This window comes from Symphalangus syndactylus, chromosome 2, assembly GCF_028878055.3.
Source record: "Symphalangus syndactylus isolate Jambi chromosome 2, NHGRI_mSymSyn1-v2.1_pri, whole genome shotgun sequence".
Lineage (NCBI taxonomy): Eukaryota > Metazoa > Chordata > Mammalia > Primates > Hylobatidae > Symphalangus > Symphalangus syndactylus.
The window spans coordinates 35207674-35222342 of NC_072424.2; the positions used below are offsets into that span (position 1 = coordinate 35207674).

At 45.0% G+C, this 14669-nt stretch overlaps 1 protein-coding gene across 2 annotated transcripts in view; it reads right to left on the minus strand.

Annotated features, from left to right (window-relative positions):
- Nucleotides 1–12364, minus strand: part of TAF5 (TATA-box binding protein associated factor 5) — a 21447-nt gene extending 9083 nt beyond the window's left edge. Inside the window, exons 1-5 of one of the 2 annotated variants that reach the window (XM_055250127.2) lie at nt 11754–12364; nt 6716–6953; nt 1733–2048; nt 515–678; nt 273–408 (exon numbers count right to left, since the gene is read on the minus strand). In XM_055250127.2, the coding sequence (XP_055106102.1) occupies nt 273–408; nt 515–678; nt 1733–2048; nt 6716–6953; nt 11754–12306 (1407 nt within the window). In that variant the 5' untranslated portion in view covers nt 12307–12364. The remainder of the gene's footprint in view (nt 1–272; nt 409–514; nt 679–1732; nt 2049–6715; nt 6954–11753) is intronic. The other variant, XM_055250137.2, reaches the window with a different exon arrangement.
- Between the last annotated feature and the right edge of the window lie 2305 nt (nt 12365–14669).

Below are 14669 nucleotides of genomic sequence, written 5' to 3' on the forward strand. Positions count from 1 at the left end.
AGCGTGCGCCTGTAGTCCCAGCTGCTGGGGAGGCTGAGGCAGAAGAATGGCGTGAACCTGGGAGGTGGAGCTTGCAGTGAGCCGAGATCACACCACCCCACTCCAGCCTGGGTGACAGGGCGAGACTGTCTCAAAAAAAAAAAAAAAAAAAAAAAAAGAGTTTAAATAATGAACGAAACTCCATTTTAGCTAAGACATTTGTTTCTCTCTTAATGTTAAATCATCATTCTACATGACTCCCCAGGCAGAAATCGCCCAATTTTTTTACCAACCTGGTAAGCATTAAGAAATGTATAGAAACAAATGGAGGGTAAGCAGTCTGGCCCAAGGCGTACTCGTTTGGTGGTTTCTTTCATATTCATTATCTTATCCAATTTATCTGAATCTTTCAACTCAGGAAGAGGGATTCTGTGAAAGAGAGTCAAAATTACCTTTTGACTATTAACAAACTTGAACTCTCTATAACATATTGTCTCATACCTCCACATACAAGTTCCTGAAGTTTTTTCCTCACCTATTCTGAGGTGGAGCATTGGGATCTTGTTTTTTGCTTTTGGATCCAATACTATCTTTTTTAGGCTTCTTCTTTTTAGGTTTTCCTTCTTCATTTTCTCCCTCTTCATCCTCATCATCCAAAGGTACCTCAATTTCTGGTTCTTTTAATAAACCAAAAAATACCTACAAGTCAAAAGAGCCAACATTTTTTAAATTATTTATTCATTAATACATCCAGTTTACATCTTGATAGGATAAATCACAATTACAAAATAGTAATTTATACTCTGAAGCAGGGTTCTGTACTTGTCTACCCAATAGCCATTCTCCCCTTTTTCCTTACTAACAGAACCCTCATTTTATTGGAGTAGCAATGTGCTCAGTTAAATCATTTCTGTTCCCAGGCTCCCTTTCAGCTAGGAATGTCCATATAAGTATATTGGGTACGGTTGTATCAAAAAAAAATTGTTTTCCTGATTAAAAAGGGAAAGCTTCAGCAGAGCTATGCCTTTTGTCCTCCCCCTTCTTCCTTCTTGGAACGGAGCTGCAATGCTGAAACTGCAACAGCCATTTGTGAGCACAAAGAAGAAAGCCACATTCTAAAGATGGTGGACCAGAAACCAGAAGGAGCCAGGGACCTTGATGGCATTGTGGAGCCTTCATGCCAGCCCTGGAAGGCCTTCCTCTGAAATTCATTTTATGGGAGAAAAATTCTTTGTTTCAGCCACTGCATTCAGGGTTCTATAAAATGCAACCATACCCAAATTGTCACATATAAACATCACCCTTAGAACACAAAATTTTATATACAGTATAAAATTGTTTCCAAGCGGCCAGGCACAGTAGCTCACGCCCATTATCCCAGAACTTTGGGAGGTAGAGGCGGGTGGATCATCTGAGGCCAGGAGTTCAAGACCAGCCTGGCCAACACGGTGAAACCCTGTCTCTACTAAAGTAAATACAAAAATTAGCCGGGTGTGGTGGCGTGTGCCTCTAATCCCAGCTACTTGGGAAGCTGAGGCAGGAGAATCACTTGAACCTGGGAGGTGGAGGTTGCAGTGAACTGAGATCACGCCACTACACTCCAGCCTGGGTGACAAGAGCAAAACTCCGTCTCAAAACAAACAAAAAAAATTGTTCCCAAGCTAGCTATAAGAAAAATGTGTAACTTATGTAGATGGAAATGCTACAATTTTTCATAATCTGCATTATAGAGTTCTTAGGTTCATTCCCATACCTTTGATTTGTTTGCCTCTCGTTTAGCCTCTCCTGCCAAACTTCCCACCATCGCATCTATCTGTTGCTTACTACGCGGCATCCCATCAAAGATGTCAATGTAGAGGTGCTCCTGAACTATGTTCCATATCTGATTGTTCTGTTTCTCCTGAAGATGCCTCTTCAAGAGTTGGTACGAGTCACGGGAAATACGCAGAACAAATTTACTTGTTCGAAAATCCAACATGGTCTCATTCCCTTTCATGTGTTCCTTTTTGGTAAGACTAGATAATACTCGTAGGTCATCCTGGTAATAACATTCCTGATCTCCATGGAACCTGTTTCAGTGATTTTAAAAAGTCATTTTTCAATGTAATCATTAAGGGATCTGCCTTTCCCCCATATACTTATAAACCATCCCAGAATATTTTCAATGTAGTAGTCTAAATAATCTGAACTAAGCTGTAGGATAAGAAGTAACTCATTTCAAAATGACCATAATTCAGTTTCTGAATTTATTCTAAAAATGAACAAATGTAATTCTCTAATGAAATGTATCACAAACATTTTAAGAAAAGAACTTAAATATCCTAAGTGAAAAATAATATACCCACCATTGGTAGACAGTTTCTTTAGAACAGAGACATTTAAAAGAAACTGGTAGACATTTGAAAATATAAGAACCCTTGCTTTACTAAATGTTATGGTTTCTCAAAACCCACTTTTAAAACTTCTATTATGAAAATTTCAAAGGTATACAAAAGAGTATAATGAACTCAATGTACACATTACTCAGCATCTCAACATACATAACATTCTCATAAAACCCATCATTTTTAATGATTTCCTATATTCATTGGAAACATGTACCAGACATTTTTAAAATATCAATACTTTAATATGATCACTAAACAACAAAGTGGAAGTACTCATTGTTGATACCAAACAATGAGTACTTCCACTTACTCACTATTACCAAAGACAATAAAATAAAGCCTTTAGCCTTGATAACAACTAGTAAATTTAAATGTACTTTTGTTTTTACAGCTCTTAATTTTCCTAAGAAAGTAAAATTAAAGACAATATATTTGGCATTCACTAAAAAGAGCAATCAATGCAAGAACATTTTTAAAACAATGACTAAACATATTAGGGCTCCGGCTCTGATAAACACATAGCCAACAGATTTCTAAACTGTTAAGTATGTTACCCCATTACAACTCATCAATATATGATCTAAGATTTGAATAAAATTAGAAATCTCAGCTCTTATGTCAGTAACTGCCCATTATCCTCCTGTAGTGATGGGGTCCTGGCAAGGGGTGAGACTGTCCATAATGGGAAGACAGAGAATCCCCTATGATATTCCAGCTTCCTATGTGGGGAGAGAGCTACACCATGAGACTGGAAGAGCAAAAAGGTTTTTCCTTCTCTTTTAGAGACAAGTTCTTGCTCTGAAGCCCAAGCTGGAGTGCAGTGGTTCAATGCAGCCTCAAACTCCTGGGCTCAGGGATTCCTCCTGCCTCAGTATCCCGAGTAGCTAGGACTGCTGTGCCACCATACTCGGCTAATTTTTGTTTACGCAATCTCAGCTCACTGCAACCTCCACCTCCAGGGCTCAAGCAATTCTCATGCTTCAGCCTCCTGAGCAGCTGGGACTACAGGCGCGCGCCACGACGGCCGGCTAATCTTTTGTATTTGAGTAGAGATGGGGTTTCACCATGTTGGCCAGGATGGTCTCAAACTCCTGAGCTCAGGCAATCTGCTCGCCTTGGCTTCCCAAAGTGTGGGATTACAGGCATGAGCCACTGTGCCTGGCTCAATTTTTGTTTACTTTTTGTAGAAGCAGGATCTCGCTCTTTTGCCCAGGCTATGTTTTTGTTTTTTTAAGTGACAGCGTCTATGTTGCCAAGGATGGAGTGTTTAGATGACAGTACTTTAAAGAGAAATTAGCTTCTAGAGTAGAAGTTCTGTCATCAGCCTTTCTTATTTTTTTTTTTAAAAGCACTTGGCTACAGAACATTTTGCTTTATATACTTCCTATTAGGCATCCTAGTATAATGAATTTACTATAATGGCATAGAAGCCAGGGGTGCTAAGTTCTACTGTTCCTCTATTACTATTACCTTGTGTTAAATGATAAATCTTGACTTCAGGCTCTATTGCTTGTATTAAACATTTCTCATTCAGGCCAGGCCCGGTGGCTCACACCTGTAATCCCAGCACTTTGGAAGGCCAAGGTGGGCAGATCACCTGAGGTCCAGAGTTCAAGACCAGCCTGACCAACATGAAGAAACCCCGTCTCTACTAAAAATACAAAATTAGCCAGGCATGGTGATGCATGCCTGTAATCCCAGCTACTTGGGAGGCTGAGGCAGGAGAATGGCTTGAACCTGGGAGGCGGAGGTTGCGGTGAGCCGAGATGGCGCCATTGCATGCCAGCCTGGGCGACAAGAGCAAAACTCCATCTCAAAAAAAAAAAAAAAGAAAAGAAAAAAAAAGAAAAATTATTATTCACACCGCTAAGCACGGCCTCCTTTTTTTTTTTTTTTTTTTGAGATGGACTTTCACTCATTGCCAAGGCTGGAGTTTATAATGGCGCAATCTCAGCTCACTGCAACCTCCGCCTCCGGGGTTCAAGTGATTCTGCTGCCTCGGCCTCCTGAGCAGCTGGGATTACAAGTGTCCGCCACCACGCCTGGCTAATTTTTGTATTTTTAGTAGAGACACGGTTTTGTTATGTTGGCCAGGCTGGTCTCGAACCCCTGACCTCAGGTGATCTGCCCACCTCAGCCTCCCAAAGTGCTGGGATTACAGGCATGAGCCACTACACCCAGCCTGCCTCCTTCTTAAATACTCCTTTCCCTTGGCTTCTATAACTCAACTCTCCCCTGGTTTTCTTCCTGTATATCTCTTCTACTTGGCCACTAAATTTGGAGCTCCTTGGGCCTAGCCCACTGACTGACTTATTTCATACTCTCCCCTAGTCAACCTCATCCATATCCATCAATATTGCACACAACTCCAATTAATAGTTATAGTCCCTACCTCTCTTCTGAGCTCTCATATCATCTACCTATCAACTTGACATTTCTTAAATGAGTCAAAGGCATATTCAAATCAGAACTCAAAATTATTCCAAGGCCTGACAAATCAAGTCCTCCTCTAGGGTTTTCTGTATCAGGAATTGGCTCCCCTATCCAGCTGGAGAGGCCAGAAAACTGGAGATTTCAATGATATCTCCATCTCCCTCACCTCCCTAGCCAATCTATCAAGTGTCTCATGACTCTGTCTACTTCTCTTCACCTCCACCACAACCTAGTCCAGTGCTTCTCAACAAGGGTGCTACTAGCATTTTGGGCAGGGTAATTCTTTGTAAAATGGGACTACCTAGGTGCACATATTAGAACATTTAGTATTCCTGCTTTTCCGCCAAGTCATTATGACAACCAAAAATGCCTCCACACATTTTCTCTTTTTTTTTTTTTTTTTTTTTTGAGACAGGGTCTCACTCTTGTCATCTAGGCCGCAATCTCAGCTCATTGCAACCTCCATCTCCCAGGTTCAAGCGATTCTCCAGCCTCAGCCTCCCAAATAGCTGGGATTACAGGAGTGAGCTACCACACCTGGCTAATTTTTGCATTTTTTTGAAGAGACTGACTCTCACCAGGCTGGTCTCAAACTCCTGAGGCCAAAGTGATCCACCCGCCTCAGCCTCCCAAAGTGCTGGGATTAAAGGCGTGAGCCGCAGCGCCGGGCCACCTCTACACATTTTCAAATGGTCTAGCGGAAGGAGCAATTCCACCCCCAGTTGAGAACCACTGCAATAACTTCCAAAACTTGTCCCTATAGTCATTCTATCCCCCATTTGTTTTCCCCACTGCATATAGGTCCTTTCAAAGTATATATCTAATAATGACATGGTCCTTTAATGACTCTGTAGCAGAAATGACTCTGTAGCAAAAAGGCTTCACTCTCCCCAAATACCCATTTTTCCTGTCTTCCTCCATAAAAGAAAACCTGAATAGCAGCTGGGCACACAGACACTTAGGTAAAGACCACATTTCTTATTTCCCTTGTAGCTAGGTGTGGCCACTGACTGTTAAGATATAAAAGGAAGAAGTGTGTGCAGTTTCCGTGTGCCCTACCCGCTGAATGGCACACTGATGTGACTGCTTAGAGCAGGAAAACCATCTTATGCCACAAGATGGAAATTGCATGAAAAGCATGGGAGAGCAACAAGACCGAGGGAGCTTGGAGCCCTGGTAATGAAGAACCCACCACACCAATCCCGAATGTCCCACCTTCATGAGAAAAATAAATAAACTTTTATTGTATTTAAACCTCTGTTGTTTGGGTTCTCAGTTATTCTTATTCTAATCTAATCCTAACACTGCTTCCTAGTTTTCTTAAGATAAAGGCAAAAATAAACTTTTATTTATGCCATTGTTGATGAGTTTTCAGTGACTCTCAACGAAATCTAATCCTACCCAACACAACTCCCTACTGCTCTTAGGATAAACAAAGACCCTCAACATGGCCCAAAAACCTGCCTATTCTTTTTTTAAATGCCTTCACTTTAACAATAGAACCTGCCTACTGTTCCAGTCCCTAACCAATTCCCAGCTTCATGGTATACCACACCCCCATCCCATTCTCTGCTCCAGCTAGCCTGGCCATCTTTCAGCCTCTGTACCTACCAGGATCCTTCCCACCAGAGAGCTTTTACACATGCTTTTCCCTCTTCTCTTTGTCTGGTTAACTCCTACCTAATCTTCAGATCTCAGATCTCACTTCAAGTATCATTTCCTCTGGAAGCCTTCTCTGACTTCTCTAACTAGATTAAACCCCACATTTTAAGTTCTCATAGCCTCAGGTACCTCTCCTTCACAACGTACTTTTTAAGTTGCAGTCTTACATTTTAGTGGTTACAGAAGTGAACATATATGCACGCACACACACACTACATATGTGTGTGTGTATATATATGTAAAAATTTACATACTTCTCAAAGAATGACTTTGCTTCATTCTCATGTTGATTGTAGACTAGCTCCAAGTACATGTGCACAAACAGAGGATAAAAGAGTTGGGATAATTCTGCCCGATGGCAGTCCAGGGAACATTCAATGAAGTGTTTCAGTCCACTATAGTATTCTTCATACATTGTGGGATCTCCTTGTTGGTTGTAGGCCGACAACACGGCACTGACATCTGGCTGGTCTTCCACAGCAACACTTCCAACTATTTAAAAAACAAAAAACTTTTAAGAAAATGACCTATTATGACCATGTGACTACGGCTGTATTGTTAAGGCCCAGAGGTGAGTTGTTTCTCAGATTGTTGTCTCTTTTCTTCCCACTGTCTCTTCCTCAACACAGTCACATAATCTTTTTTTTTTTTTTTTTTGACAGGGAGTCTCACTCTGTCGCCAGGCTGGAGTGCAGTGGGGAGATCTCGGCTCACTGCAACCTCCGCCTCGCAGGCGAGTCTCTTGCCTCAGCCTCCCAAGTAGCTGGGACTACAAGCGTGCGCCACCATGCCCAGCTAATTTTCGTATTTTCAGTAGAGACAGGGTTTCAACATGTTGACCAGGATGGTCTCAATCTCTTGACCTTGTGATCCTCCCGCCTCGGCCTCCCAAAGTGTTGGAATTACAGGCATGAGGCACTGCACCTGGCCCACGTAGTCTTTTTTTTTTTTCTTTTTCTTTTGAGATGGAGTTTCACTCTTGTCGCCTAGGCTGTAGTGCAATGGCACAATCTCGGCTCACTGCAACCTCCCCATCTCGGGTTCAAGCAGTTCTCCTGCCTCGGCCTCCTGAGTAGCTGGGATTACAGGCATGCACCACTATGCCCAGCTAATTTTTGTATTTTTAGTAGAGACGGGGTTTCACTATGTTGGCCAGGCTAGTCTCAAACTCCTGACCACAGGTGATCCACCTGCCTCCCAAAGTGCTGGGATTACAAGTATGAGCCGCTGGGTGCAGTGGCTCATACCTATAATCCCAGCACTTTGGGAGGCCGAGACAGGTGGATCACGAGGTCAGGAGATCGAGGCCATCCTGGCTAACATGGTGAAACCCCGTCTCTACTAAAAACACAAAAAATTAGCCAGGTGTGGTAGTGGGCGCCTGTAGTCCCAGCTACTCGGGAGGCTGAGGCAGGAGAATGGCATGAACCCAGGAGGCGGAGGATGCAGTGAGCCGAGATCGTGCCACTGCACTCCAGCCTGGGCGACAGAGCGAGACTCCCTCTCAAAAAAAAAAGTACGAGCCACTGCACCCAGCCATAATCTTTTAATGGAATTTTTTTCACTTGTTTCAGTCACCCAAACCGAAACCTGTCAGCATATCTATATCTTAAGATAACAATAACAGGCCAACACGGTGGCTCACACCTGTAATCCCAGCACTTTGGGAGGCTGAGGCGGGCACATCACAAGGTCAGAAGTTCGAGACCACCCTGGCCAACATGGTGAAACCCCGTCTCTACTAAAAATACAAAAATTAGCTGGGTGTGATGGCACGTGCCTGTAATCCCAGCTACTTGGGAGGCTAAGGCACAAGAATCACTTGAACCCAGGAGGCAGAGGTTGCAGTGAGCCAAGATCGCACCACTGCACTCCAGCCTGGTGACAGAGCAAGACTCCCTCTCAAAAAAATAAAATAAAAAAAATAACAAGAAGAGTCAGTATTTCTCCTGGAACTACCTTATGTTAAAGACAAATTGTATAAAAGATGATATGTGCAATTCAAACAACTACATTAACTTTCTCTCAATGCTCTGTGCAAATGGCACCCACTACAACCAAGCCATGCACTGCAGTAACATTCCCAGCTCTCTGTGCCACCCAAGCACTGTGTAACATTCTTGTAACATATCCTATCCTGTGTTCCCTTCACATTATATACATCTCTTACCCCTTATAAAATATAAGCACTTAAGGGTGGGAAGGACCATGCCTTATTTATATCTTCAAAAGATACTTATATGCTTAAGACAATTTCCATAACCACCATTTCAAAACAGAAAACGTAAGTATTTATTTGTAATACAGCACCACCTAACAATACATCTGTCAATTAAATCGGAATTTGGTTGCTGGAAATTTTTGTAAGTTGCCATTATAGTACACTTTGCTCTTTACTGCACAAATGTGGTAATTTCTTTGGTTACTCTGATGGCCTCTTTTACTGCTTACTGATTTCTTAATTATGATCTATAATTAGGTCAAGTTTCTGAAGAGATCTGAGATTACAGCAAAATAACCAACAATATAATTCATCTTATAGTTCATTCACAAAATTCAACATTCAAGAAAGATTCCTCATTTTTTTTTTTGTAAAGACGGAGTTTTGCTCTGTCGCCCATGCCGGAGTGCAATGGCTTGATCTCAGCTCACTGCAACTTCTGCCTCCTGGGTTAAAGTGGTTCACCTGCCTCAGCCTCCTGAGTAGCTGGGACAACAGGCACATGCCACCACGCCCAGCTAATTTTTTTGTATTTTTAGTAGAGATGGGGTTTCACCATGTTGGCCAAGCTGGTCTTGATCTCCTGACCTCAAGTGATCCACCCCCCTCGGCCTCCCAAAGTGCTGGGACTACAGGCGTGAGCCACTGCGCCCGGCCTTCAATCACATCTGCACACATTTCTATTTATGGATTACAATGAGGTATGAATACAATGCTATGTATGAATACTTCACTTCTTGCAATGCTGCAAAAATTAGGCCTCATACAGACTAATTTGGCTAAAAGCTCTGCATTGGGTAATTCAATAAACATTTGTTGTTAGCTCAGGATCACCTTTGAGACCTTATATTGTATATGAGTTTTACTGCATGGATTTGTGACAACAGTTGCTGGGAGAAAGGAGGGGCTCAGGTTTCAGGGACATACACAGAGGCATAAACTTATCCATACCAAACATTTTACATATATATAAGTGCCTCAAGTGGCCGGGCACGGTAGCTCACGCCTGTAATCCCGGCACTTTGGAAGGCCAAGGCGGGTGGATCACGAGGTCAGGAGATCAAGACCATCCTGGCTAACATGGTGAAACCCCGTCTCTAATAAAAATACAAAAAAAAATTAGCCAGGCGTGGTGGCACGCGCCTGTGGTCCCAGCTACTCAGGAGGCTGAGGTAGGAGAATCACTTGAACCTGGGAGGCGGATGTTGCAGTGAGCCAAGATCACACCACTGCACTCCAGCCTGGATGACAGTGAGACTCCATCAAAAAAAAAAAAAAAAAAGCCTCATAACCACTCATTTAATAGAGAGAGAAAATTCAACATGAGAATGACTTGCCTCCTGACAATATTAATGTAAAAAAAAATTTTTTTTTTGAGACAGAGTCTCGTTCTATCACCCAGGTTGGAGGGCAGTGGCGCAATCTTGGCTCACTGCAACCTCAGCCTCCCGGGCTCAAGTGATTCTCCTGCCTCAGCCCCCCAGGTAGCTGGGATTACAGGCATGCACCACCATGCCTGGCTAATTTTTGTATTTTTAGAAGAAAGGGGGTTTCGCCATGTTGGCCAGGCTGGTCTCAAACTCCTGACCTCAGGTGATCCACCTGCCTCAGCCTCCCAAAGTGCTGAGATTACAGGCATGAGCCACCACGCCTGGCCAATATGAAGGTAAAAAAAATTAAAAAGTAAAAAAATAATGACAATCAGCATCACACAAGTAAATGCAGCAAAGACAAAAAGGTCTATCCAATGCCCATGCCTAAACACAGGGCTCTCAAGCTGCCATATGTCAATACTCCTTAGAAGCACTTATCCAAAAGTGAACATTCCCAGATTCCACCTCTAGAGGACCTGATTCACTAAGTCTGAAGTGATTGATGCCCAGGAACCTGCATCCTCCAAAGACTTAACACTGGTGGTACTCAGCCCGTATATATTTTTAAAATTTCAGCCGGGTGCGGTGGCTCATGCCTGTAATCCCAGCACTTTGGGACGCCGCGGTGGGTGGATCACGAGGTCAGGAATTCAAGACCAGCCTGACCAATATGGCGAAACCCCGTCTCTACTAAAAACATTTTTTTAAAAATTAGCCGGCCGTGGTGGACCGTGCCAGTAGTCCCAGCTACTCGGGAGGCTGAGGCAGGAGAATCGCTTAAATCCGGGAGGCAGAGGTTGCAGTGAGCCAAGATCACGCCACTGTACTCCAGCCTGGGCGACAGCAAGACTCCGTCTCAAAAAAAAAAAAAAAAAAAGAAAAAAAAATTTCAACTTTTAGCTGCGATTCAGGGGGTACATGATGTGCAGGATTGTTACAAGGGTATATTGTATGGCGGCCGGGCGCGGTGGCTCACGCCTGTAATCCCAGCACTTTGGGAGGCCGGGGCGGGTGGATCATCTGAGGTCAGGATTTCGAGACCAGCCTGACCAACATGGTGAAAGCCCGCCTCTACTAAAAATACAAAAATTAACCGGCCGTGGTAGTAGGAGCCTGTAGTCCCACCTACTCGGGAGGCTGAGGCAGGAGAATCGCTTGAAACCGGGAGGCGGAGGTTGCAGTGAGCCGAGGTCGCACCACTGCACTCCAGCCTGGGCAACAGAGCAAGGCTCCGTCTCAAAAAAAAAAAAAAAAAAAAATCTATAAAGTATTTACTAACACATCTTTTAAGATGAACTAAAGAAATAAAGAGAAAATAAAGTACTTAAAGTACTTAAAGTACGCTAGTACGAAACTGTACAAGCACTGTTAGTGTCTGTCATGCGAACCTGCCCAAGGCTCAAAAGCCCAAATGAGAGGAAAGGGACCAAAAGCGTGAAGGTCCCCGCCTCTCCGCGCTCACCTTCCCCATACATCCCTCTGCTCAACAGCTCTCCTCAGCCTCCCGCTAGAACTGACAGCTCGGAAGGGGGTTTGACTGCGCAGCCGGCGCGCTAGAGAAAGGGGCGGGCATGTGGCCCTAGAGGCGGGCCCAGGAAATTCAAAACAAGCCCGCAGAGGTGCAGGCCTGCCAGCCCCTGCCTTACCGGCTTGCTCCCCTTCGCGGCGGCCGTGCCTCCCCGGGACACCACGGCTCACCTTTACCCGGAGCCGCAGGACCTGAGGCTGAACCTGAGACGACCGTGGCCCCCGAAGCGCCAGTGCCCGGAGGGTCGGGGGCCGCAGGGGCTGAGGCGGTCACCCGGCTGAGAAGCGCGCTGGCCACCTCAGCGCCGGCGCTGTCCACCTCTCCCGGGGCTCCGGAGCCCGCCACTGCCTCCTCCAGCAGCCGGGCCTCACGGCGCAGCGCCTCTTCGGCCTCGCGGAGGTTGCTCTGCCGTAGGAACTGCAGCACGGCCAGTAGAGTCTGTCGGTCGTGCGGAGCGCTGGCGTCCGGAGCAGCTGCAGGCACCGCGGCCGCCCCCGCCGGGGCAGCGGCGGAGACAGCCACCGTGGGCTTGGGGGTCCCGCCATCCCCGCCAGTGGACGACGACGCCGCAACGTTCCCGCCGCCGCCGTTGGGGCCGTTGTTGGTAGTGCCGCCGCTACCCTCGCCTGCGCCGTCCCCCGCCTGCGGAGGTAGCAGCGTTGGCGGTCCCTCAGGCTCTAGCTTGACCGCCACCTCCGTCTGCTCCTCCGCCAGCGCCGCCATCTTGCGGCTGAGCCACCTCGCGCCGTCAAGCGTGATTGCATTTTCGCCACATGGAGGGCGGGGAGGAGCATTTCACGACAAATCTAGCAAGCCATTTACGGCAGTAGGAGGAGCGAAAAGGAAGGAGAAACGGAATAGGAAAGAGAGCAACTTTCAAAAACGAGCGAAAGAGAGGCAGGAAGTGGGCATTGGTGACCACCTATTTACATTTGCCTGATAATAATTGCCATTTATTGCAGGCCAGCTATATTTAGGCATTATGATAGATGTTTTACATTATGTGATCTCTTTCAATTCAATAATCTTTTTCTTTTTTTTTTTTTGAGACGGAGTTTCGCTCTTGTCGCCCAGGCTGTTGAAGCGATTCTCCTGCCTCAGCCTCCCCAGTAGCTAGGATTACAGGCATGAGCCACCACGCCCTGCTACAATTAAATAATCTTATGAGGTAATATTATCCCCACCCCACAGATGGCTCAGTTGAAACCAAGAGAGGTTAAATAACTTATCAGAGGCAAGAAGAAAGTCCAAATGTCAACATTCGAATCCATGTATTTAACTCAAAAACATACCATTTGCCAGAGGGAGGCTTCCGAGATACTGGTAATGTTTTACATTGTGACCTGAATAGTGCTTACTTTTTTTTTTTTTTGCAATTTTTACTTTTGTAAAAGTTAATCGAGCAGCATGCTTAATGAACTTTACACCATATACGTTACATTACATTACATTACATTTATTTATTTATTTATTTATCTTTTGAGACAGAGTCTCGCTGTCGCCCAGGCTAGAGTGCAGTGGCCCGATCTCAGCTCACTGCAACCTCCGCCTCCCGGGTTCAAGCGATTCTCCTGCCTCAGCCTCCCGAGTAGCTGGGATTACAGGCATGTGCCACCACACCGGGCTAATTTTTGTATTTTCAGTAGAGACTGGGTTTCGCCGTGTTGGCCAGGCTGGTCTCAAACTCCTGACCTCAGGTGATCCACCGGCCTCGGCCTCCCAAAGTGTTGGGATTACAGGAGTGAGCCACCGCGCATGGCCCATATACATTACATTTCAATAAAAAGTTTTTAACGCCAGACACGGTGGCTCACGCCTGTAACCCCAGCACTTTGAGAGGCCGAGGCGGGCGGATCACGAGATCAGGAATTAGAGACCAGCCTGCCCAACATGGCGAAACCCCGCCTCTACTGAAAATACAAAAAATTAGCTGGGCATGGTGGTGCGCCCCTATAATCCCAGCTACTCGGGAGGCTGAGACAGAAGAATCACTTGAACCCGGGAGGTGGAGGTTGCAGTGAGCCGAGATCCCGCCACTGCACTCCAGCCTGTGCGGCAGAACGAGACTCCATCTCAAAAAAAAAAAGTTTTTAAATACCAGAATTTTGTGGTTGTGAAATATGTACGTTATGTATTCATGCTATTATCCATTATTACAAATAAACCATTTTAATTGTATATTTGAAAATCATGACCAGACACAGTGGCACAAACCTGTAGTCCCAGCACTTTGGGAGGCCGAGGCAGGTGGATCACCCGAGGTCAGGAGTTCAAGACCAGCCTAGCTAACATGATGAAATGCCGTCTCTACTAAAAATATAAAAATTTAGCCAGGTGTGGTGGCGGGCACCTGTAATCCCAGCTACTTGGGAGGCTGAAACAGAGGAATCACCTGAACCCAGGAGGCGAGGGTTGCAGTGAGCCGAGATCGCACCATTGCACTTCAGCCTGGGCAACAAGAACAAAACTCCGTCTCAGGAAAAAAAAAAAAAAAAAAAAAAATCATATATGCCATTTTGCAATGTGCTTCATAGGTTATAAAACTCTCCTGCATATTTTATCTCATTGGAACCTTGTAACTCTGTGGAATAGGTACAGATGTGAAAAGTGAGCCTGAGACATTGGGAAAATCTAGCACAGCCGTTCAAGTTATTGGTTTTGAGATCTCTTACCAGCGTCCTTTGACCCTGCTTACTTTTAAAAAATATTTTATTTTATTTATTAGAGATCTGAAGCCTTACTATATTGCCTAGGCTGGCCTTGAACTTCTGGGCTCAAGCAGTCTCCCACCTCAGCCTCCCAAGTAGCTGAGACTACAGGCACAGACCACCTGGCTTGACCTTGCTTACTGGCTGAATAACCTGGAGCAAGTTACTTAATTTACTATGCCCCAGTTGTCTAATTTTTTTTTTTTTTTTGAAATGGAGTTTCACTCTTGTTGCCCTGGCTAGAGTGCAATGGCGCAATCTTAGCTCACTGCAACCTCCACCTCTCAGGTTAAAGCAATTCTCCTGCCTCAGCCTCGCAAGTAGCTGGGATTACAGGCATGTGCCACATCAGGCCCAGCTAATTTTGTATTTTTAGTA